This window comes from Miniopterus schreibersii (genome assembly GCF_964146895.1).
Source record: "Miniopterus schreibersii genome assembly, chromosome: 5".
Classification (NCBI taxonomy): Eukaryota; Metazoa; Chordata; class Mammalia; order Chiroptera; family Miniopteridae; genus Miniopterus; species Miniopterus schreibersii.
Window position 1 is genome coordinate 46,127,504 of NC_138106.1, and position 24,896 is coordinate 46,152,399.

A 24,896-nucleotide genomic window follows, 5' to 3' on the forward strand; every position below is an offset into this window, starting at 1 on the left:
TATATTTTATATAAGAAAATACTTTGGGGAAGTATTTTTAGGGAATTCTTAGGAGGTGAAATGACCAGAAATAATGTATGGCAGACGGAAGTGCGAGAATACAATTATTTTTAAATTGTTTTGGCATGTCACATATAATGGGACATAGAGCTGTTGTGGACTGTTTTTAACACAGGTCCGCAGTCTCCAGATAAATGCTTTTTGTATCTGGAGTTTTAAAACCTTGAGGCATAACTAATGAGTTATTTTACATTCTCAGGCTTGTGTTTAAAAATTCATACTTCTGATTTTTTCATTAAACTCTCACTTCCCTTTTGTATGAACAGCAAGAAAAATTTAACTCACATTTATAAATCAGTGTGTTGCTTGTTTTAAATTCCTTAAAAACAACTTGAATTTTATTAAAGAATTGTAATTTATTATGCTTAGAGGACTCCACTGTCCCCCAGCACCTTTCCCAAATCTTGAATTTTTCCATTATGAGTACTTTGAATATGTGTTACCATTGTGTCATGCGAGAGTGGCGATCTGTACAAGAAGTCTAAAGTAATGTGATAGACTTCTGGTAAAAATATCAGCGCTTACAATATCCATATAAATGTGGTACACTTCCAGATAAGCTTTGTGGTGTGAAGTACTGTATTGTTAGGTCATCTTTAGCTGCCATGGACTTTAATTAATAATTGCTTTTTTAGCCTTTATCATATGGCAGAGTCTAGTCATCTTAAGGTAGATTTGATGCTTGAAAGTTGCCAAAATACATTTGGCATCAAGTTTGTAGAAGAGGGTGATCAAGCTAGGAAATTTTACCTAAGTCAAATTATTTGATACTATCATAGAATAAGATGTTCTATGAAAGTAAAATTTTCATATTATAAGAGTTTATCATTTTTAAATGTCAAATTTTATTTTATTTTAGCCACTTTGGTGGAAATCTTTAATGTGTTTTCTTTTTAAATATAGTACATTTGAACATGACTCAGATATCTTAGAGTTGATGTTGTAAACATTTTTTAAAAAGTGTATCTATTGTAATGAAGCCCTCTGGGAGGACTGAGATATTAGGTCCTTTTTCTCCCCTTACTCTGAAAACTCTTGACTGCTAGATTTTGTTTCTTGACTGCTTATAATAGCTTAGCTGTCTCATTCCTTAATGACATGCTATTCATTTTTACATTGCTGTACCTATGTGGCCACTTAACATTATATTCCACTGCCCCTTTGAGTCTGTTTTTATTTTGTTGTGGATTAGGACTACAGAGCACTAAAGGTATTAGAAATGTATGAAAAGTCTCACTGGACTTAATTCTCTCTTAGTGCATTTATGTCAGTGGCTCTGCATTAGTTACCTGTAGAGCTTTTCCGTTTATAAATACCAGGCCCCATCCCTAGTGGTTTTTATTTGGAGGATTTCCACTTATGCTTTAAAAAGTCCAAGGTGATTGTGATTTATGTTAAAGCTTGAGAATCCCAAGTCTTGATACTAGAAGTTTCTGGAGAAATGAGGTATTATCACCTGACTTAGGTGTTGACTTGTTAGGTGTTTAGGAGATAATGTTTCCCACCACAGAAGATTTTATGATGATAACTGAGTTAACGTTGATGAACTCTAAGAATCCTTTTCAGTAAAATATAACAATATTGTCTTAATCCAGTACTGTATATATTTTATAGGTCTTTCAGACTTCTTAGTAATTGAAAGAAATAGAGCCAGGGTACTTATTAATTCCTTCCTTCTCCTTATTTTGAAATGTAACTCCTTTTTTACTCTGTCAGCAAATACTTTTCATGTTTATGATATGCCAGGATCTCTTTCCAAATAAAGGAAACTGGGATTGTTTGTTATAACGCTGTAGGTGGTCTGACTAGAAATTGATTATTCAAAGTTATGCTGAACTCAGGAAGGAAGAGCATAGTCCACAAATCAAATTGATTATAAATTGCATTGAGAATCCTTTCCTGGCAATTTATTATACACCATTGGTTCCCAGAAAAGATTTGTGATTTTGGTATAAAAAATATTTTAATTTGAATGTTAGAAAATGAGGAAATTTTAATTAAAAGCAGAGAAATAGATAATACTAGGCATTTTTCATACTTTGTCCTATATGCTAACATGATTGTGGAAAAAGTGGCTTTGAAGATGAAGTACTGATTATAAGACTGGGGGCGGAAATAGGAAATAATACTTAAGAGAAAAATGAAGAAGAAAATTAGTAAAAGAAGGCATTAGTATTTTAGTTATATAATTCCACCATGGAATTATATTCTGACAAAACAATTTTTTCATAGAACTGAACTCCAACTTAAAAATATTTCATTAAAATCCTTCTTTAAAAAGTACCACATAATTCTTTGCTTAATATTTAGAAAACCTGAGAGAAATAGCCTTTTCTAAAACTCAGGGTTGTTATGCTGAACATCTCTTCTTGTACATGCTTATGCTACTGTGTATTTCATGTTCTGGCACCGTCAAAAACTTGCCATTTAAAAAACAGAATTTGGTAATATGTGAGCATGGGACTTAGAGATGACTAGGATGTCAGAATGTGGTGGTTATTGCCCTGGACAACTTTATTATTCTGTTGTATGACTTCGGGGTTGCACTGTTCTTCCATTTCTAATTGGGTTTGAAGAATAAAGAGAATTTCAGAAGATCTCACTTCCCACCCCGTTTCAGCAAAATAACAGATAGTAGGTGAGAAATTTAAACTATTTTCTCTAAATTATCTTTTGGTGGTTTAGAGATTTAGATTGACTTAAGAATGTATGATAAAATCTATAATCACTAGTTTGAAAAATGCTTTAATAATTTTGGTAGTTCATAGATACAGTATACATAGTATAGAATGGGAAAATCTCCTCTGCCTTTTAAGAGAGCAAAACTTCTCACTGAGAGGTGTCAGGTTTCACTTATTCAGTGGCAGTGACCCTTGAGGACTAAAAAATCTCTGAATTGAATAGTGCTTTGCCTGACTAAATAAAGTTGGTATATTATTTAAGATAACCGTCACTATATGTATAGGTATCTAGCTGGGTACACATTTAGCTCAGAACAAAAACATACCTACTAATAGACCATGAGATAGATTGGTTGAGTTCCATTTGGCGCTGAAATTTTTTACTGAAAAATTGTTTTAAATTTATTAAACAATTAAGAGAAAAATAAGGTATGTTGAGTATTTAGATTATTACTAATTCTGCACTCTTGATAAAGCCTGATTGCTTGGTCTTTACAATATATCACATTTCTTCAAAGGTATCAGTGACAGGAGGCAAGATAAATCATGTGGAGATGTAATAGGCACCTTAGGACTTAAATTTTGAAATTTCAAAGTCTTTAGTTGTAATGTTCTTTTGTTGAAAGGAAAAAGAAAAGCAGAAATATTTTGATACTAGTAGCAAGTAAGACTGCTAATCTCTAAGGCAAATGCACTTAACTGGTAGGTCACATTCTACTAAAAGATCTTGAAAAGGGGGGTGTGAACAAGAAAAAAGCCAAGTCTATACCAAGGAGGAAAATTTTGCCTGCATTAATTTGCCATTTCTCTTCCACTGTGGGACTTTGTTCTTTACATTTACCTCTCTGTGGCTCTACTTAGTGACTTTGAAAAATTGACAAGTATTACTTCTTATAAGAAGTTTTAAAAAGAAAAAAGTGGTAAGTTTGTGAGGATGTTTGTTCTGGATAGCTGGTAGCCACATCAATAGACATGTATAGCATAGCATCTCACTATGTTCCAGACCCCGTTTTGGACATTGGGTTTATGAGTAAAACAGACAAAATTAGGTAGTTACATTGTAAGACAGATTACAAATTAGAAGAGCCACTGGCTGTTTTCTGAGGCACGATGAATTTTACTTTGTGTCCCTTATACAAAGATGTTTGTTACTCTAGCCTAAAAAAAGAAAAAAAAGTAAGTAAATATAAAATGCCTAAGAATTTGATTTTTCTGTCTTTGAACATTATAAATATGCTAGATTTTTCAGTCTGCTATTCACAATCCAGTGTTAGCTATTTCATCCATAAAAATCCACCTTGAATTAAGGCTTGAATCCACAATGAAAAGCAGCATTACCTCCAGAGACAGAAAACAATGACTTAGAACTCTTTAAGTCTTCATAAAAGGGCTTTGTACCGCCAAGGATTGCATCCGTTTCACATTAAGTAACTTGGGCCAGATTTGTTCCTCACAAAGCCTTTCCTTGCAGTTGCTACGCCACAGAAAGCTATTGAGCTGCCATGTTTTTTGGCACATGGATCTTCTTTTTAATCAACATATGTGAAAAAAATACCTGGTACTATGTTGTTTTTAGTTCTGTTTTATATAAAATGCTTAATATCTGTTATTTTTTATGTTAGAAATATTTTAAATCATATTTTAAAACCTTTTGTTTATTTTTTGTTTTATACAATATTAACTTGCATATTATTTTGTGACTTGGAAGGGTTGAAAAAATTTTTAACTGACTGGCTAGAGATGAAACTTTTCATTCTCACTGACTCTCTTCAGGAAGCTGTGACACCCACTTCCATTCTCCTGCCAAATGTTTCCCTCCGACTCTGGTGCATAGACTTTGAAGCATTGTTGACCATGTTGGCAGTTTGCCCAGAACCCAAATGCCCTGTATAATTTGCGTAATAATTATCATTGATTTACATACAGTGTAGGTGAATTGTCTTTCTAAATTTAAAGTAAAAAAATATTTTAAAATGTTTAAAGCCTTTGTTCCTTACCTGTTCCCCTTTTCTAGGATTGAGAGGAGGTCATAGTTGTGTATTTATAGGCCCTTCATATTTTTAAAGATGTTTCCTAGGTATCTCTATGCCTTATGGGCACCGTTCCTTAGCTCGCACTCTCTATGCCCCCACCTCCAGTACTGTTTGCCTCTCAGTTGCCATGCTCCTCCTGATTTTCTAGCTTTATTTGCTTATCTTCAAGTCGTATTCTGCCATCTTTCTTCTCTCCTCAATGCTGAAAAAAGGGATGGTTGATTATTTTTATTCTGCCACCTGTCTGGTAAAGGGAGGCAGTTGAATGTTGCTCATTGAACAAGTAGTTGATAAATTGGAATACGTGAAGCCTAAATGTGGCTTCTCTCTGGCACTGTCCAGCCCAGGCCCACACTATTTTCAACCTTAAGAAACCCAGGAAGATAAAGTTGCTTTCTTGTCACCTGTCTTCCTTTCCCATACCCACTCAAATTTATTTACCCAACAAATATTTTTAGGAATATTTTTAATAATAGTTTAATAGTCCTAGAATAACCTTAGAGATCCTGGACTGAACCAGACTCTAAATTCTATCCTAGGGTGACTTGAAAACTTTGTTTTCTCATCTTAAAAAAAAAAAAAAAAAAAAAGGAAAATGTAATAGGCAAGCATTTTATGTGGTTTAGAGAAGTGTTTTAAGTATGTTCAGTGTAAGGCTCTCTCCCACCTTATCTCCTACCTGCCATGTTCCTCATCCATCACAACTGAGGTTATATACACTTTGTGTACATCCTTCTCAAATACATTTTATGTGTACACAAACATACACACACACACACACCTATATGTACTCTTTTGTATATAAAAATTAGAAGAATTATATACTGGATTCTAAACCTTGCTCTTTTTACTTACTAAACCCTGGACCACTTTCTGTATAAGTAATAAGAGAGCTTTCTTATTTTACTTTATAACCACATGATATTAAATTGTATACATTTTCCATGATTTATTTAACCAGTCCTATCTGATTGATATTTATGCTATGTCTAAAACATAAGACTTTTGTTCTGCGTATGTGAGAATAAAGCTACACTCACCCTAACAGAGAACACTTAGGGATTCTGTTAGACATCAGCTTTGGAGGAAGGGGCAGAGTACTGAGATCTTACTTAGCTACCTTCCAAGGTTTTATTAGCAATCTTTACCCATTCTGAGTCACACTGTGCTTTAAATTAATGATAACATTATTTAACAGCCTTTTCAAATTTATTTAGGAAAAAAAATATTTCATAATCTCTGGTGACCATTGTTTGCATTAAAAGGCATTCTCTTTTTTATACATTAGTGTTACGTTTTTAAAACTTCTTTCTTTTGTTTTTGCCTTTTTTTTTTAAACTAGATTCTTACAATAAATGAGGACGGATCACTTGGTTTGAAAAACCCTAAATCTCACGTTTGTGAGCACTGCAATGCTGCCTTTAGAACGAACTATCACTTACAGAGACATGTCTTCATTCATACAGGTATTACAGTCATTAAAATTATCTTTGCTGTTTTCATCTTCGTGTAAATGTCATTTATTCCTAAGACCATAGCAACCTGGCATTTCAAATCAGAGATTTCATAAGGCTAAAATGTCAGAAGGAAACCAGGAAAAACTTTAAATGAGAAAACAATTAGCGTGGAGGTGCAAAATTAATTAATCTTAATTGGACACTTATTTGGCTTAATGTATTCTTTTTAGCTAGAGAAACAGTTAAAGAATGTATTATTAAAAGCCTGTCAGCATTTATTTTTCTATGTAAGACATCCAAGTGGAGTTTGAAATATGAATTTGGGAATCAAATATAACAATGATAATTAAGAACATGAAGTTGTAGAGGTTAGAACTAAAAGACTGATCATAGATCTTTGGGAAAACAGATTAGACATGTAGACTATATTAAGGGGGTCGGGGAGAGACTGTAAAAAGGTAGTTTTAACAAACTAGGAAAATACAGTTTCAGAAGACAAAAAAAGAGACGACCAGGGAGGGTATGGTCAACAGTGGCACAACCTTCAGAGAGCATAGAGAACTCAGAACAAAACACATTAGAATAAATAGCAAGGAGATAATGAGTAGCTTTTAAGAAAGTGGAGTGTAGGGTTAAACACAAGTGGGTAGTGAAGAGTTTGAGACATAGGATAGACTTTTCTTTCAAGAAGGTGTGGTAAAAGGAAGGAGTGTTTTAGAATTTCTGGAAAGTTTCTTTGCATAGAGCAGACCAAAGAATACTTGCCTTAAAAGGAAAAGCTCCAACAGAGAGGGAATGTTTGAAGATAGAGGATTTTTTTTTTTTTAAGGATGTTTAGAAAGTTCTGAAGGTTCTGGAGAAAATAAGTAAACAGGCATAAAGTGATGGTTAGCCATGGAGAGCAACATGGGGTGATCTCCAGATAAAAAGGAAGAAAAGATGTTTAAGACACTAGATAACCTGCAGAGTTCTAGCCTCGTGGTTTTTAAATTCTATTTTAAGTTGTTTATTTGCCTTTTTTTTAAATCCCTTGAAGGCTATAGATCAGATTTAGTCTCATTTTTGTGTGATTGAGATGATGTGAATTTTAAAACCTTGGGGAAAAATTGAGAGGAAGTAAAATTCTGTTAAGTTAATGAATAGTTTAAAACATTTGTATGGATAATTTGGAATTTTCTAAATTTGGGCTTCTAAGATCAGTAACTCTAAACTGTGTTTTATCCAGTAACTAATTTGTGGATGTGAAATTATTTTAAGGTGAAAAACCATTTCAATGTAGTCAATGTGACATGCGTTTCATACAGAAGTACCTGCTACAGAGACATGAGAAGATTCATACTGGTGAGTGTTGCCACCCTTACTAGGGTCATTAAAATTACCATTTCAAATATAGGGAAGAATTTTAATGAGTAGCAACAACTTGTTGCCACTTTCATTAGTTTTATTTCTAAAGAGTATATGTCATAGCTCATCTCTTTTCTTCTTTCAATAAATCAATGTTAACTGTTAAGACTTGGCTTTAATGTCCAAGCCCAATAAATTACCTTGAAATAGGGTTTTAGAATAACTTAAAATATATTTAAAATGACAAAAGGAAGTTTTTGTGAAATAGTTGTTTCCTTAGATGTTTATTTAATAAGTTTAGAGTAGGTAAAATTAGCATTTATATTAAATAGCCTAGGGGTGGGAGGAAAGTGTTTCAGCCTTAAGATAGCAGTACTACTTTTTTTCTTACTATTTCACGTATTTAGCTTGCTGTATCAAGAAAATTGTGATCCTAATACGTTGGAAACTTTCAGTTTTTCAGTTAAGTTGTTAATGATTTAGAAACATATTTCAGAAGATCACTGTTAAGGAACCCATTTTGGAGCAAACATTTATTTATTTTTGGCTAGTTCTATATGTAATCTTGATTTAGTAGACTGTTAACTTTTGACTTTTGAGGTCTCTCAGCATGGTAACAGTGTTCCTTTAGAATTTATTTTCAGTGTTTTGCTTTTTGTGAGATTATAAAAGTAGAGTTGGTGAATTTGCATAACTTTGATTCTTACATTTAAGTAGAATTGAGAATGATGGTGATAATATATGAATATGAAAAATATTAAAGTTCTTCATATTTCTCTATATTAAGTACTCAAGCAAGTGCCTGCTGGGTGTTGTTATTTAGATATGTTCTCATGGTACCTGCAGTACTGGTGAAAGGGAATCCTGGGACAGGTTGTCATATACCTTTTCTGCCTAGTAACTTCCCTTACTTTTCTGTGCCCGTAACAAGGAAACATGAATGTGGCTGGTCTCCTTAAGTAAAACTGCAACTCTGCAGCATATCTATATGCTTTGATGTTCTACTTTTCAAAGATTATTATTATGCGCATCACCCATTTCAGTTTCTTAAGAAAACATTTATTCATCACTTCCAGATGGAAGGGAGTATACTAGGTACTTTGGGGAAAAGAACAACTTTTTCAATTATGACTTATAGCTAAATTTAACATTTTATATATTAATAAAACCTGATCAGATAATGATAAGTGAAAGTGGTTAACTATTTTTGTTTGTTTTTAATACCTCTTAGATTTGGATGATTTACTCATTCATTCAAAAAATTTTACTGAGCCTTCAGTATTTTTTAGGTACCAGAAATATGGAGGTAATACAAGGCAGTTTTCTTGGAAAGGAAGGGGGGAGAAGACATTGATGTGAGAGAGACACATCGACTGGTTGCCTCTTGTATGTCCCCTACCAGGGTGGGGTATGAACCTGCAACCAAAGTATGTGCCCTTGGCGGAAATCAAACCTGGGACCCTTCAGTCTGAGGGCTGATGCTCTAACCATTGAGCCAACTAGCCAGGGCTTTTTCATAGCTAATTTTTAAGTTGATAATTTTGTATGGCCCGCGAATGATGTTATAAATATCCAAATGGCCCTTGACAGAAAGAAAATTCCCACCTCTGGTTTAGAAGAATGCATTGAAATAGTTATTGCAATTAAAAAGATTTTGCATATGTTTGTCTATTTTTAAATTGTCAAGAAGGTAATGAGTCACCTATCATTGATCATGATCCTCAAAGGATGTGTGGTGAGAAGAGCTACCAGTTCTTACAGGCGCTATTTTCCTTAAGCCTCCCTCATCCTTTTAGGTCTTAGTATACTGTCTCCTCCAGTCAGTCTCCAGCCCCCAAGCCCATTTTCTCCTCTGTTTGTAACATGAGTAAAAAGAATTACCTGTTTGGCTGCTCTTGTCACCAATAAAAAAAAATCCTCTGTGGCCTTTAAAAACCAAGAACCTAGCTTGATTTCGTTTTCAAATAGAAAAATTTTAAACTCAGCCGGGACAGACTATCACTGCTCTTTCCAAATTTAGGCTAGCCTACCAAATACCACTTTAAGCAAGGGTACTTTTTCATCCTAAGGCTGATACTTAAAGTTCTGGTTAAAGCTTTGTTTCTTTGGCTTAAGTCATTGAAAACTGTCAAAATGCAAATATCCTTGGGATTGCTATTTTTGGCAGTTATGGGAGATTTATATCTTGTGAATATATTATATAGATCTTTTGTTTAAGATATGTTTGGGGATATGGGAGAGAAGGTGAGGACTTGAAGTGAACGTTGAAGATAATAATCCCAATAGATCTTTGTTTAGAGTCAGAATTACTGCTCAGGTACACACCACGGTTAAACATTCATCATCACTGGAAGATTTACTTTGTGATCAGGTGCCTTTAACTAAGGTGCCTCCTCTTCTGTATTTTCAAATGTATATGTAGAATAAACGTTAGAATGACATGTATCTAGTTGTATTCTTTTCTAGAGGAAAATCTTGTCACCATTTTACTGTAAGGAAAAGCCAGTCTTATTACCATGGGGAGAGAGTGTGGATTTAAGGAATAAAGAACTTAAGTACAATTTTCAGTATTTTATTTTAATTTTCTAAATTCCTCTAAAGAGTAAGTCACAGACTACCTATCCTGATATTCTGACTATTATTACAAATTATGCTTGTTTTGTACAGTGTGGCAGTTTTCCTAACTTATTTTTTATTTCATTAGTAAAAAATGTTATGAAACCATTTTTGTCTTTAGGGAAATTTTTATAAGTTGACTTTATAAATCCTTCCAAAAATAAAAGGGATTTTGAAAATAAGCCAAATCATTTAGAATTACGCATATACATTAGGTTTCTTTTCCCAAAAAGTGTTTTTAAGGCTTTAGTTCTTGAATATGTATAATTTTATAGATAAAAATGTAGTAAATTCTAGAAAACATCTAAGTAAGCATTTTTCACATCCAAAAACATGTATTGATCGTTTTTTCCTCTTAACTATGACTTTTGCTCACAACAGTGTTAAATTGCTGAATAATAGCATTATTATTATTTTTTCTTTTTTGCTAAATCCCCACCCCCACCCAGCTGCATTATTATTTTTTAAACCAGTTGGGTTAGTGGGGTGAAGTCAGAGAGAATGTTGATTCACCCTTGACTATGTCAGCTCAACACTTTGTATTTCCTTCACTATAGTTCAGTTACTAATAAAAATTACAGTTTTCCTCTCATTTTGATGCTCTAGTTTATAGTTTATAAGCTATAATGGAGAAACCTTATTAAAATAAAATGTTACAGACCCAGTTAGGGTTTCACTCTTATTTGGAAGATGGAGGAGCTGAATCCTGTTTGTGCTACCTAGAGCCTTGCCTGCAGTGTGAGCTCCTGGCATTGAGACTGCTGAAGCCAGGCAGCACTGGCATGGTCAGGGCTTGACTAGAGAGAGTAAGCAGGGAAGCACACATTGCTGTGACAGACATTCTCTGCTTTAACAAAGCTTTCAGAAACCAGATTTTTTTTTTTCCCCTCTAGTAAACTATTAGCAATTCACACTAAAAGATTTGATTACACATAAGACGCATATAAAAGTTTCACACTATATAACAAACATCTCAGTAAAGATATAAAAGAAATCATACATACACGTACATATAAAACACTGCATCATACTTAAAGGTTTTCTGTTTTGGGGGTGGAGATGAGAGGAGAAGTCGTCCAGAAAATTAACTCTATTTTAACATTATGCATTAGAACTGAAATATGGAGAATCAGAGAGGCTTTATAATGAAAATTGCCTATTTTTCAATTAAGTGTCTATGTATGTTTTGTGTGTGTGAGTACCCCTTTCCCTCAGATTCATGTAAAGTGTTCTTTGTTAGTTTATAGTGTCTATAGTTTTGAAAAAATTGTTGTCATTTATTTTGACAAGTCTCTAGTTCAACAAATCTCCTGAAGTGGTCTCATTCTTATTTATGTATCATCATTGAATGAATGAAGGAGTGAATTGTGATTCACAGTTTCTCAAATCCTATAAAGTAGTACTGAACCAGTGCTTTGGCAGTTGAGATGAATTAGACCATTGAGGATTCAGATTGATCGCTTCATGGAAGTGGTAGAACATAACTGGCCCTGTGAGGTAGATTTAGATTTTGTAGTCCATGTGTTCCATGGGAGTCAAGTGTCATTGCAGGAACTGTAGGTGGTAGAGCAGAAGCATCACGGAAGTCAGGTCCAGGAGAAAGATCTGGGGTGTACTGAAGTTGGGAATCTTTGGGAAAGGATAGGTAAATTGGTGGTAGACAATCAATTCAGAAACCATGGAGTAGCAAGTTAAAAATCAGGCAGACAGGCAGACATCAGGACAGTTATAGATTCTGGATATCAAGACAAGTGTCAGATATGCTTGTTTAAAAGAACCAGATGGAGTCAGGTACTTGCAGATAGTTAAAAGGCTAGAAATTCCTGATTCCTTACTTTCTGTCATATCTCAGCTGCGGAATGCTATTTACAGCAAAATTTCATTCAGGGCTATTGCCTGTGGCTTGAATCCTTCAGTTCACCATGAAAAATGTGCACAGATTTTATGTGCGACACCACTCACTTCTCAACAGATCATCCTGCTTGACTTTAACAAAAGAAATAGTGTCTTTGAGTGGGGGAAAAAGCTAGAAATTCCTAAGAAGTCATCATTTTCATAAACCTATGAATACTGTCAAATAAATGTCTTGAGTACCTATTCTCTGCCAAGCACTCTATTAAACACAATACATAAATTATCTTTGTTCTCACAGAAATTCTGTGAGGAGGGTACTATTATTAATTTTATTTTTTTTATAGATAAGAAAACTAAGGGTCGCAATGATTAAGTGACTTGCCCCAGTGTGCACAACTGGTTAATGACACAGTCCAGGTCTTAACCAGTATGCTATTGAAAGGGTAGATCCAGCACCAGGAACATTTCACAAAAACTTGCAGTTTTAAACATAGAGGTTTTTATTTTGTTCAGGTAAGAGTAGAGCCACTCCTGGACCTGAGCTTGTGGGTAATGGGTATGCCTGCTGAAATGAAGTCTGTGGATATAGGAGTAAGAGCAAATTCCAGCTCGTATGGGATGAACAAAGGCAAGATGGCCATTCTGAGTAGAGCAGGAAGGAGTGGGTGGAATTGGAATGAGGAGGTAAGACTGGAAGGCTTGATTTTAGTTACATTGTCAAGCCTTGATGCCATCTAAGGAGTGTCAGATTTATCCTATGAGTATTATAAAAAACCAGGGCATTTAACTCCCATTTTGGAAGAATATTATTGTTTTGTAAAGAAAACTGGAAATTTGTTAACTGTTTTGTTAACTATAATTAATATGAAAAATTATAATTTCAGCTAATTGCAAATTTATTAGTAAGTTTACTTTTTAGGTATTAGAATTTAAACAAATGAAACAGCATTGTTAAGCTTCAAGGAATTTAGTATTACTTCAGTTTTGACCAGTTTATGAGAAACAGGTAACATTTGGAAACCACAAACAGTACTGTGAAATAAAAAATGCTTTTTGGACTTTGGATCCTCTTCATTTTTGGACAGTGTAGGATGCACTGATTTTCAGAAAAAGAGCTGAAAGAGGAATACTCAGATTTAACTTTAACAGAATTTCCTAAGTTTTAAAAAAGTTACTCTGAGAGCAGTTTTTTCATTTTTGGTGTTTTGATTTTTTGTGTTTTCTTTTTTAAAATTATTTTTGTTCTTTAAAGAACATGGTTAGTCTAGACCAAGTAAGTTTCTTTACCCTTTCACTTGTTAGTTTGCCTTCCTTTAATATGGATTCTTCCCTGCTCCCCACCCCCACATTATTTTACATTCTACAAAAGATGAAGCATAAGACATCAGAGTCTAGATCTAATGCTTTGTTTTACAACTCCTTTCACACCATATCCTTTAGGAAAAGTACCCCATTACTTGCTTGAGACTACTGGATTATTATTTAGGAGGAGAATTTGCTCAGTGGCTAACCAGTATTACCTAGCTTTTTATGATATTAAAAAGAGAAAGATTGCAACCAAGAAATAGACAGTGGTAACAGGCCATTTTAGCAGAATAACAACATTTTTGGTCATTTATTTATTATTTATTTATTTATTTATTTATTTTTTAAAATATATCTTTATTGATTTCAGAGAGAGGAAGGGAGAGGGAGAGAGAGATAGAAACATCAATGATGAGAGAGTCATTGATCAGCTGCAGCCCGCAACCCGGGCATGTGCCCTGACCGGGAATCGAACCCTGATCGCCTGGATCCTAGGTCGATGCTCAAACGCTGAGCCACGCCCGGCTGGGCACATTTTTGGTCATTTATCCCGTTGTATTTCATGTAATGTTTTGTATTTGCAAGCTGTTATATTGGCATTGTTTTTACATTTTGGATGACAGTTCCTGGGTGGTAAATATGTTCCTGAATATTTGGATTAAATCATTGTGCTGAATTGAGAAGCTACTACTTCTGTAATAGTCTGGATTTACTTGCTAATCAGTGCTTGGGTTTTAGATTAATTAATTAGCTATTAATACTTTTTTCCACTGCAGGAAAGTAACTTCTGAAACGAATCTCAATCATTATTTTTTCTTCCTCATTGAAATGATTGCTTGTATAAAATTTCTTAGGAATGCCACTGTCATACTCTGATGAGGGCCTGAACTTATGAACAAGACATTGACTAGAAATTGAATAAAATGGGTAGAAAGACATTTCAAAGGAAAAAAAAAAAAAAGATGAAATTTAACAACAGTTTAATCAGAAGGAACTAAAGGACTAAAACTAGTATAGGGTAATGGTCTTTAAGCTTGTATTGTGGAACCCAGATTTTCAGATGAAATCCTATGTGGAACAACATTAATAGTCAACTAAAAAAACAAGGCAAATGGTTCCAAGTGGTGTCCTTGGCTTTTGGTGAGTTGAATTATCAGTACTACTCATTTGTTATTTATCCAAGGAGACAAGGCCAAGTTTGAAATGACTGGAGAATTAGCTACTGTGGAACAAGTATAAAGAATATTTTCAAAAGGGAATTATACACTCTAAATGGTTGAGTTGCATGCTGTATGAATTGAGTCTCAGTAATTCTTAACAAGAATACGTGATAAAACATTATTTCAGTGTAATCTGAAATGGATTCTGCTAAGATGTGTTACAGCTGACTGTCTGAGAAATGTGTGGAGCAGAAAAAGTTTAGTTGGACTAATTTACAAAGCTTGAGGAAATATAAAGCATTTAAAGCATATGGATATTGAGCAGTACTTTGTGGAACATTTGAATATATTATATGTCATTGGACCAGTAGTGTCAACTGTGAACTTCATTTGCTCTAGTGGGTTTAACCATCATTGGTTCCATGAATTTTTGTCTGATATGAAAACTGGATATCCTCACTTATTTTATACAGCAGTTTAATAGCTTAGAATTGGTAAAAGTTTTATTGGGAGTTTTTGAGTGTAGAAAAAAGGTTAAAATTTTTCTGAATGAGAAGAACCACTCTCAACCACTATTATTGAACACTGAAGAATGGCTTTGGAAATTAGCTTTTGCTGAAGACTCGAAAATGTTTCTTAATAAAGTCAGCCTAATATGAGAAGGGGAAAACGATGCTTGTAGTGAAACTTCTACTGTGGTTAAGTCCTTTTGACAGCTGCTAAGGTTGTTTAATCACAAAATGCTGCTTTATACACTTCCCTCCTTACAAGTTACAGTAAGAAGCAAAACCTCCATCCCCACACATATAGGGTAGATATACTTTCTAAGCTCAAACTACACTTCTATCAGTTTTTGGACCGTGATGCAAGTCGATATTTCAAAATCCATTAAACTGTAACTCTACCTGTCTTCATTTGGAAGTAATTAATCTGCAATGTAATGACATGCTAACAGGTAAATATCAAGAGAAAAATCTAATAGAATTCTATAAATGCCTTCCAAGTGATGAATAATTCTTAATTAAAAGTATGTTTTTATGGATTGTTATCAGTATCTGTCTTTGTGACAAGACAGTTTCAAAGATAGAATATGTAAAATCTCATGCAGATAAGTATTAGCAGATAAACATTTACAATTGACTGATGATAGAGAACATTAACTTTAAACCCCAACTTGGCAGAATGCTGCCTCTCATAAAAATAATTTCAATCTTTTCATTAGGACACTTGTATGGTGAAAAATTGTATTCTGTTAGCATCATTATTATAATCATTATATGTTGAATTTCATCAATAAAGAATTTGTGGCATTTTCTCTCATTATTGGAGTATGTATACAATATCCTTGATTTTACCTCTTTGCACACAAAGCTTATACTGTCTGGCCCTTTATTAAAAAAATTTGCCAACCTGTCAAAGTTTATTTTTTGAATGTTCTCAGTTCTTAGAACTCTGCTTTTTGGTGATCTTGCTGTTCATTTTACCTCCCTCTTGTTGCCTTAGACTCATTTAAATCTTTGTGATTTAAATTTCTCATTTTCTAAGCACTACCTCCTGTCATTCCTGCTTCATGCCTTAGTTAAGTTTCATCTTTTATCTCCACGAAAACCTACAATCCAGCGATTCTGCCTCCTTTTTACTATCCCTCGTTTTCCTTGTATTCTCATTACTTTCCTTTCCCAGTTTAAATTCATTCTTTGTTTATCATAAATTCAGTTCTCACATTTAGGCCTATGATCCATTTTGAGTAAATTTGTGTGTATGAGATGAGGTAGAAGTCTAACTCCTTTCCTTTGTATGTGGGCATCAAATTGTCCCAGCTTCGTTGTTGAAAACACTGTTCTTTCCTCATTGAAGTACCTTGGCACCTGTGTGGTTTTATAAGTAAAAATTATTTTAGATCTCCATAGTAATGGTTCCTTACGGCTGAGAAGTCTTTATGAGATTTTTAAAAAAGTGTATATGTATGTCCAATTTAACAGTGCTTATTTAGTTCATTCCCATAAGGACATGAGAAATGCTGGTTTGAGTTGAGAAAAAGAGAAACTTTACTTTTGATACTTAGTCTCTCATCTAAGCTCTTTTTACATTTTAGTAAATTAGATTTTTAAGAATATTTTCCTAGGATTCCAGTTTCATTTAACCAGAAATATATTTTAAAAGAAATGTAGAATTGAAAAGGTTGTACCCAAGAATTGTTTTGGACTATGTATGGGTAACATTTCTTTTTCAAAAATCTTTTTAAAATACTATTTTGTATGATTGAGAAAAAGATTAGAAACATCAGCCACTCTACTGAAATAACGTTCATATTGTTATAAGTTCTTGGTACTACTGGTCTCCATGGAAAACAGTATGTTGTATATACACATAATTGAAAGGCAGGGAAATTGAGTATGTCTGCTTTCAGGTTTTTCTTTTCAGTGGTATATGCCAATCTCTTTCATTTTTATATAGCAAAATATTCTTGAAAATTTTAATTGGATGATATTTTTAGTATAGGGGAGACTTTTTGTCATTTAAAAAGAGCCAAGTATGACAACTCTCAAAAGCCATTTATTTAGAGATTCTTGTGTTAAGATAATTCATTATTTTACAATATTTGTTTTTTAAACTTTCTATATCGTGTACTAGGTGAAAAACCGTTTCGCTGTGATGAATGTGGTATGAGATTCATACAAAAATATCATATGGAAAGGCATAAGAGAACTCACAGTGGAGAGAAACCTTACCAGTGTGAATACTGTTTACAGGTAAGAGGTTATTTGAAATGCTTTTTTTTTAATATTTTTTTATTAATTTTTAGAGAGAGAGAAAGGGAGAGGAATTGAGAGAGAGAAACATTGATGTGAGAGTGAAACATTGATTGGCTGCCTCTTGCTTGCCCCCTACTGGGGATCGAGCCCTGACTGGAAATAGAACAGGCAACGCTTTGGTGCATGGTACGACACCCAGCCAACCTAGCCACACCAGCCAGGGCTGAAATTCTTTTAAAAAAATCCACTTTATTGAGGTATGATTGACTCTTGAAAATTCTTCTAGCCTAAGTTAAATTATCAAGTAGTTCTAATAAATTAGAAACTATCACTACTAGAACTACTTGAAGAACTTCCTAGCTGTTGTTGATTACATTTATATTAGATGATTGGCTCAGCAGATTAGTTTAGAATTGCTTGTATTATTATACTTATATCTATATATTAATTTCTTTTTTCTTCTTTCTTTTCTGTTTTTGGTTGACCAAAACCACAAACTAAAACAAAAAATCACTACCAAACTCTGAATTCGACAGTATTTTTCCAGAACAGATCGTGTATTGAAACATAAACGTATGTGCCATGAAAATCATGACAAAAAACTGAACAGATGTGCCATCAAAGGTGGCCTTCTGACATCCGAGGAAGATTCTGGCTTTTCTACATCACCAAAAGATAACTCACTGCCAAAAAAGAAAAGGCAGAAAACTGAGAAAAAATCATCTGGGATGGACAAAGAGAGTGCTTTGGACAAATCAGATCTGAAGAAAGACAAAAATGATTATTTGCCTCTTTATTCTTCAAGTACTAAAGTAAAAGATGAGTATATGGTAGCAGAGTATGCTGTTGAAATGCCGCATTCTTCAGTTGGGGGATCACATTTAGAAGATGCATCAGGAGAAATACATCCACCTAAGTTGGTTCTCAAAAAAATTAACAGTAAGAGAAGTCTGAAACAGCCACTGGAGCAAAATCAAACAATTTCACCTTTATCCACATACGAAGAGAGCAAAGTTTCAAAGTATGCTTTTGAACTTGTGGATAAACAAGCTTTACTGGACTCAGAGGGCAATGCTGACATTGATCAGGTTGATAATTTGCAAGAGGGTCCCAGTAAACCTGTGCATAGCAGTACTAATTACGATGATGCCATGCAATTTTTGAAGAAGAAGCGATATCTTCAAGCAGCGAGTAACAACAGTAGAGAGTACGCGCTGAATGTGGGTACCATAGCCTCCCAGCCATCTGTAACACAAGCAGCTGTGGCAAGTGTCATCGATGAAAGTACCACAGCATCCATATTAGATTCACAGGCACTGAATGTGGAGATTAAGAGTAATCATGACAAAAATGTTATTCCAGATGAGGTACTGCAGACTCTGTTGGATCATTATTCCCATAAAGCTAATGGACAGCATGAGATATCATTCAGTGTTTCCGACACAGAGGTGACGTCTAGCATATCAATAAATTCTTCAGAAGTACCTGAAGTCACCCAGTCAGAGAATGTTGGATCAAGCTCCCAAGCATCCTCATCAGATAAAGCCAACATGTTGCAGGAATACTCAAAGTTTCTGCAGCAGGCTTTGGACAGAACTAGCCAAAATGATGCCTATTTGAATAGCCCGAGCCTTAACTTTGTGACTGATAACCAGACCCTTCCAAGTCAGCCAGCATTCTCTTCCATAGACAAGCAAGTCTATGCAGCCATGCCCATCAATAGCTTTCGATCAGGAATGAATTCTCCACTAAGAACAACTCCAGATAAGTCCCACTTTGGACTAATAGTTGGTGATTCACAGCACTCATTTCCCTTTTCAGGTGATGAGACAAACCATGCTTCTGCCACATCAACACAGGACTTTTTGGATCAAGTGACTTCTCAGAAGAAAGCTGAGGCTCAGCCTGTCCACCAAGCTTACCAAATGAGCTCCTTCGAACAGCCCTTCCGTGCTCCATATCACGGATCGAGAGCTGGAATAGCTACTCAATTTAGCACTGCCAATGGACAGGTGAACCTTCGGGGACCAGGGACAAGTGCTGAATTTCCAGAATTTCCCTTGGTGAATGTAAATGATAGTAGAGCTGGGATGACATCTTCACCTGATGCCACAACTGGCCAGACTTTTGGCTAAAAAAAATTAAAAGTGTAAATAATACTGGCACTTTAGAACAGATTAATCAAGATTGGGGTTACTCTGTGTAAAATGGAGTGCTGTACAGATTTAAGAGCAACGCGATATAACAAGTTAAGCTGATATGAATAGCAAGATAATCCAATAACTGCGTTTTGTTTGGTTAGTCAGCATTCTTTGAACTGCCTTACATGTTGTCACCTTTATAGAAGCAATGCATTACTTGTTTTAGATCAGAAACTTGCTATTCCACCTACACCACATTTAAAAGGAAAAAAAAAAAGACTTTCGCACAATTGTTTCCTAACTGATAACATTGTACATTCTTAGGAGATTAGTAATTGTGTGAAATTTACTCATACTGTTTAAGTTTTTCAGCATAGTCATTGCACTTCAGCAGGGAATCTGATTATACTTTACAGAGTGAACTTAAACGTTTAAATGTCAAGAGATTATGGCTTCAGTAAATTAGTGTGTCTCCTGTGGGGGAAAAAGAAACCAAGAAACCACCCTTTTAAAAAGAATGATATGCCATATACCCTTGATTTTCATTTTGCATTATATTGACATGTTTTTTGTTTTTTTTTTAAAGAAGAAAAGTAATAAAAATCTGATAGTCTAAGACTCCACTATTTAAAATCTTACTTTTAAAATATGCATACTTTCAAAAGTTTTACCAAAATATGTAACTATTGAAGCATTCACTTCTATGGAAGTATGCATATGGTGTCAGTTTCTTTGTACAGTTGTACCTAGATATTTTTTATGATTTTTCATGTGCAAGTATAAGATTTTGAAGTTTTAGTAAGAAGATATTCTGTAGAGTACATTCCCAAGAACATAATGCTTATACAAATGTATATTCCACGTTTTAAAGCTTAATTGTATTTTACTTTACATATACACTTCAGTTAACATAGAGCACTTAGAATCTATTTGGTATTTTTGATTTCTCAAAGTAAAAAAAGATTTAGATTTTTAGGTTTGATGTGGTTGTGTCATAATCATCTCATAATTGACAATTTTAATTTTTGGCAATAAAAGGAAATTGGGTATCTTTGGAACTGTAAAACCTGGTTTAATCTTTTTCTTTCTAGAATCTTGATAGATTGGATAAACAGTATCCAGAGAAACAAAAGAAATGGGCATTTTAATTGCTTATTTTATTTTGAGTTAATATTTAATGAACACTGTTCATTACAATTTTACAAACCAAAAGTGTTTACTAATTCTAGTAACTACAATTTCTTTTTCAGCTAGATGAGTGATCGGAAACTTTTTGTTGCATTTCAAAATCTAAATAAACTACAGACTTTATCCTTACACCACGAATGTTTTATTTTTAATACTTTGTCTTAGAATAATACAGCATGGTACAATAAATAGTGCTTTTATATATACATATATACTTTTCTGAAGAATGATGGTTGGAGTTACACATTGGACAGTTAATTTTTGGAAAAATAACATTAATTTTATTGATTTTGTTAGCCTATCTGTTCCAAGTTTTTTGTTGTTTTTTTTAAAGTTTCGCCATCTTTGTCATAATGCACATACTGACATAGTACCAGTGATAATCTAAAATTAATACCCCTGGAAAATGAAACTTTATTGTTAGTTTCCAATTTAACTTTTATATTGACCCTATAGGTCTGTAGTCTTTGTTTCAGTATAGAATGTTATACATTTAAATTATTTTTCTTTTATTTAATGTTATTCCAAGACTGTTCTCATAAAGAAAGGGAACAAAGAAATATCCACCCTAAATATCTTTTCAGTTATTTTTAACATGTTGGTGTTTTTATGGTAAGGTATATAAATAAATTATCTTTAATGTGGTTTCCTCTACACTTTGGTTATTAAGCTTTGCTTGAAATACTCATTTTTCCATTTGACAGCTTTGCTGCCAGATTTTTCAAGAATTTTAGACTTCTTTGAAGTAGGTATTTTAAAATGTTCTGCCATTATTGACTCGTAATTAAGAATGGTGTGTGTTGTGTTGCACATCACAGTCGCGAGAAGACTTCATTCAGGTGGGTTGTTAAAAATGGAACTGTGCTCTCCCTAGATAGGCATTTGTATTTTTCTTACACTACTATTGAACGATAGTAGGCATTTATTTCCTCAGTTGATGTTTTTTGAGCCTGATCAAAATTTTTGTTCTATTGAGAACTCGATGTAGTTCTTGGTACAGTATAAAGCTTTTTGTTGGTTTGTTTTAACAGCAGCACAGTTTTTAGAATGTGACTCTACTGCTGAGCAGTTAGAGTAAGCTAAGGAAGGAAAGCCTTTGAAAATAGTAGTTAAGCAGAATTGCAGGTGTTGCATTCCTATCTTCAGCACGTTTCTTTAAATCTGTATAATGGCAGACATTTCTACCACATTATAAGCATTTTTGCGATAAGTGATACTTGGCATAACTTATTGACTCACCATTTAAGTATAGTTATTCTCTTACTGTGAAATTCTAAATGCCTACCAGAATTACCTTGTATTATTATCATATGATAAACATCTCAACATTTTGGGTTTCCCAGTTTGGTTTAAAAAGTTCCTTAATTTCTATTTGGGCATTAGGAGAGAAAGCAAGTAGCCTTTTGTGCTGCTTTAGGTCAGAATATTGAGGATATATCTTTTTGCAATTTGTGTTTCTCATTACTTTCAGTGAGCAAATTGTTCTTTTAAAACATGCTTTTACACCCTTAAACTTTTGCTGTGTGAAGGAGGTGCTTTTTCACTTAGGACCTACGTTTGAGGATTGGAAACAGATCCTGTTAGATGAGGTCATATCTCTTGCACGTCTTCGAAAAGTGTTTTGGGTTTTTTTTTAAACTTATTGCACGCATTTCATTTGGTTCAGAGTATTTGAGTAGCTATTAAATTTTTTGGATCTACTTGCAAGTTTTCTACTTGATGCCATAGAAAATCCATCCTTGTAGCTCTGGCTGAGGACTGCCAGTGGTCGGGTAATTTTCTCTTTGCGAGAGAGGCCTGTGCTCAGGGTAGGCTTTCATTTCCACAGGGGAGAGAAACTTGTGAAGTGCCAGCTAGGTTAGATCTTTCCACCTATTTCATTTTAATAATTTGGGTTTTTAAAGGGCTGTTTCAAAAAAAAACCAACAAGCCGGGAAACTTTAAAAGTAGGCATTACTGTAGTACTACATTTCTTAGACTTAGAACATTTTAAACTAGAGCTCATTTTTTCACAGTATATTTACTTGAAGAAGCACTATTATAATCAATGAGAAACTTTTTGACTCTGCAATTTAATTTAAACTCTTTTTTGTTTCAAATTACTTTATTTCAGGGAAATAATTTTCCAGTTGTTTTTGCTGTACTCTGCAAATAAAAACCGTATGTTTCCTTTATTCACCTAAACTTTGGTAGGAAACAAACTAAAGCAGACAAACATTTCTTGTTGTGTTTGTTGCTTTCTTTAATCCAATGGATAAAAAAGTAAAACCCTGTAAACATTATTTTATTTTTTTATGCAATACCATGCTGTACATATGGTTCATCAAATAAGGATGTACCTATGATTGAATCTTTAATTCTGCACAGTTAGAGTTTATATATAAACGTGTCTTGACAATCAAGGACTTTTATGTGTCTTCCTTTATGATGTTTATTAATGTTATGCATTCCATTTGTTTTGAAGTGAGTACCAATGTGCTAATTTGTATTGTCTGAAAGTATGTAATGTTTTTACAGCTTGTTTTTAAGAATCTGTAAATATGTACAAACAAATCACAGTACTGCTTTATGTTAGAAGGCATATGATGTTGTACTGTATGTAAGCAATAATACATAGCAGTGCTAACTTTACAAGTAGCATCAGGAAATTCTAAAAAACATTTCAGAGTTATCGATTGATTATCCTTATTTCATTTAATGATTATCTTTAATCAGTTTTATAAGCAAATTCCATTGTTCCTCCTATTGGAACGTAACACTGTTTACACAGCATAATTGAAGTTGCAGGGGAGACAGGCTAAATCTGACTTCATCTGTACTCACTTTCACTAAGCATTGAATGGCCTTACCACTCTTCTGCAGGATGGAGGAAGACCGCAAAACTTAGTGCCCATCACACTGAAGGAAGGGGGTGTGTCGAATTTTTTTTCCTGCTTCTGTACTGCTACCTAACATTGTGGTTTGCTTTGGATTTTAATATTTGTTTTTCTGTTTTAGATTCAAGCCCATAAGTTTTGAGGTGGCTTCAGCTCCATTGTGAAATAGATAGTTCTCTTCATATTTCATATCTACATTTCAGTAATTCTAAACTTTCTACTTTGATTTTTAGATATTTATTTTTCAAGCTTGCTTTCTCAGCTGATCAGATGAGCATTCACCTTCAATACAAAGGAAGACAAACCTATTGTAGTTTGAATTGAGTAGATATACTGTACAGAACAGCTAACTATTTGAACTCACACATCACTGCTTTAGAAATAAAACCGCCAATTTTTAAATGTATATGACCTACATTTTATAGGAGAAATGTTTTTAAATGCTAGTCATTTATATAAATGTGCTTTGAAGGATTTGCTAGTTCACTTCTGTCACTTTTTAGTACACTGGTATCTTTTATATGTAATGTATGCTTTTTATTGTAGCAAAGCATTTCAGTAGAAAGAATTTTACAACAATATGGGGGAAATTTTTCATTGTTGGATTTGAATTATACTGGATTTTATCTGTGTAGTCTTGTCTTTATTTTAATGCTGTCTGGAAGGGAACTTGGTATCCAAATAAAGCAGGTAACCTCATTTTACTTAAAGGGCATACTGTGTAGTGCTGAATTTAATCTGGAAATCCAATGATTTTGAGGAGAAAAACAAGTTTATAACAATTGTACAGAAGAAATTAAATGTGTGATGGAAATCCTGATGGTGGAGCACGTTGAATTTTCTGATATATAGTGTTATTTTCCTGGGATCCCCTATGCCTTTGTATTTCAACTAATAAAGGAAAAACCTTGTCATTGAAACTGGTAGGATAATAGGATATTCTGATTATACAGTATTACTATTCCTATCCCACTTTTTGACCCTTTCTCAATCACTGTAAATTTTTATTTTCTATTTCCTGTTGATAATTAAACATGTACATAATATAGACACTGTTGTATAAAACTGAATGATTTGAGTTGCTATGCTTGAATGGGTAACTAAGTGGAAATACGGATACTGAGAATTCATAAAATGCCAGAACAGATTTACAGGAAAAAGGGAGGAATCGTGTGTCCTGGGAAGGTCACAGCAAATGTTTCTTTGACTCTCTGTGAAATAAATGTGAAAGAATCAACTACAAATTTAGTATCTGATACAAGTGGATCTTTCCTTCCCCCACCTCCCCCCACATACATGAGCGCACTAAATTTCAAAATCTACTCAGGTGAAAATTGCTTTGCAATGGAACTTATCACATTGAAATTTTCACTGTTCAAAAGATATTTGTGATATTTTTAAGTACAAACTTTCATATGAGTAGTC

At 33.8% G+C, this 24,896-nt stretch overlaps 1 protein-coding gene across 6 annotated transcripts in view; it reads left to right on the top strand.

Moving 5' to 3' along the window:
* ZNF148 (zinc finger protein 148) overlaps positions 1 to 20,473 on the top strand; it is a 96,400-nt gene extending 75,927 nt beyond the window's left edge. For all 6 annotated transcript variants that reach the window (XM_081138549.1, XM_081138553.1, XM_081138554.1 and 3 more), the window contains 4 exons: positions 6,117 to 6,240; positions 7,489 to 7,572; positions 17,145 to 17,263; positions 17,803 to 20,473. In XM_081138549.1, coding sequence (XP_080994675.1) covers positions 6,117 to 6,240; positions 7,489 to 7,572; positions 17,145 to 17,263; positions 17,803 to 19,401 — 1,926 coding nt within the window. In that variant the 3' untranslated portion in view covers positions 19,402 to 20,473. The remainder of the gene's footprint in view (positions 1 to 6,116; positions 6,241 to 7,488; positions 7,573 to 17,144; positions 17,264 to 17,802) is intronic.
* Positions 20,474 to 24,896: the final 4,423 nt, after the last annotated feature.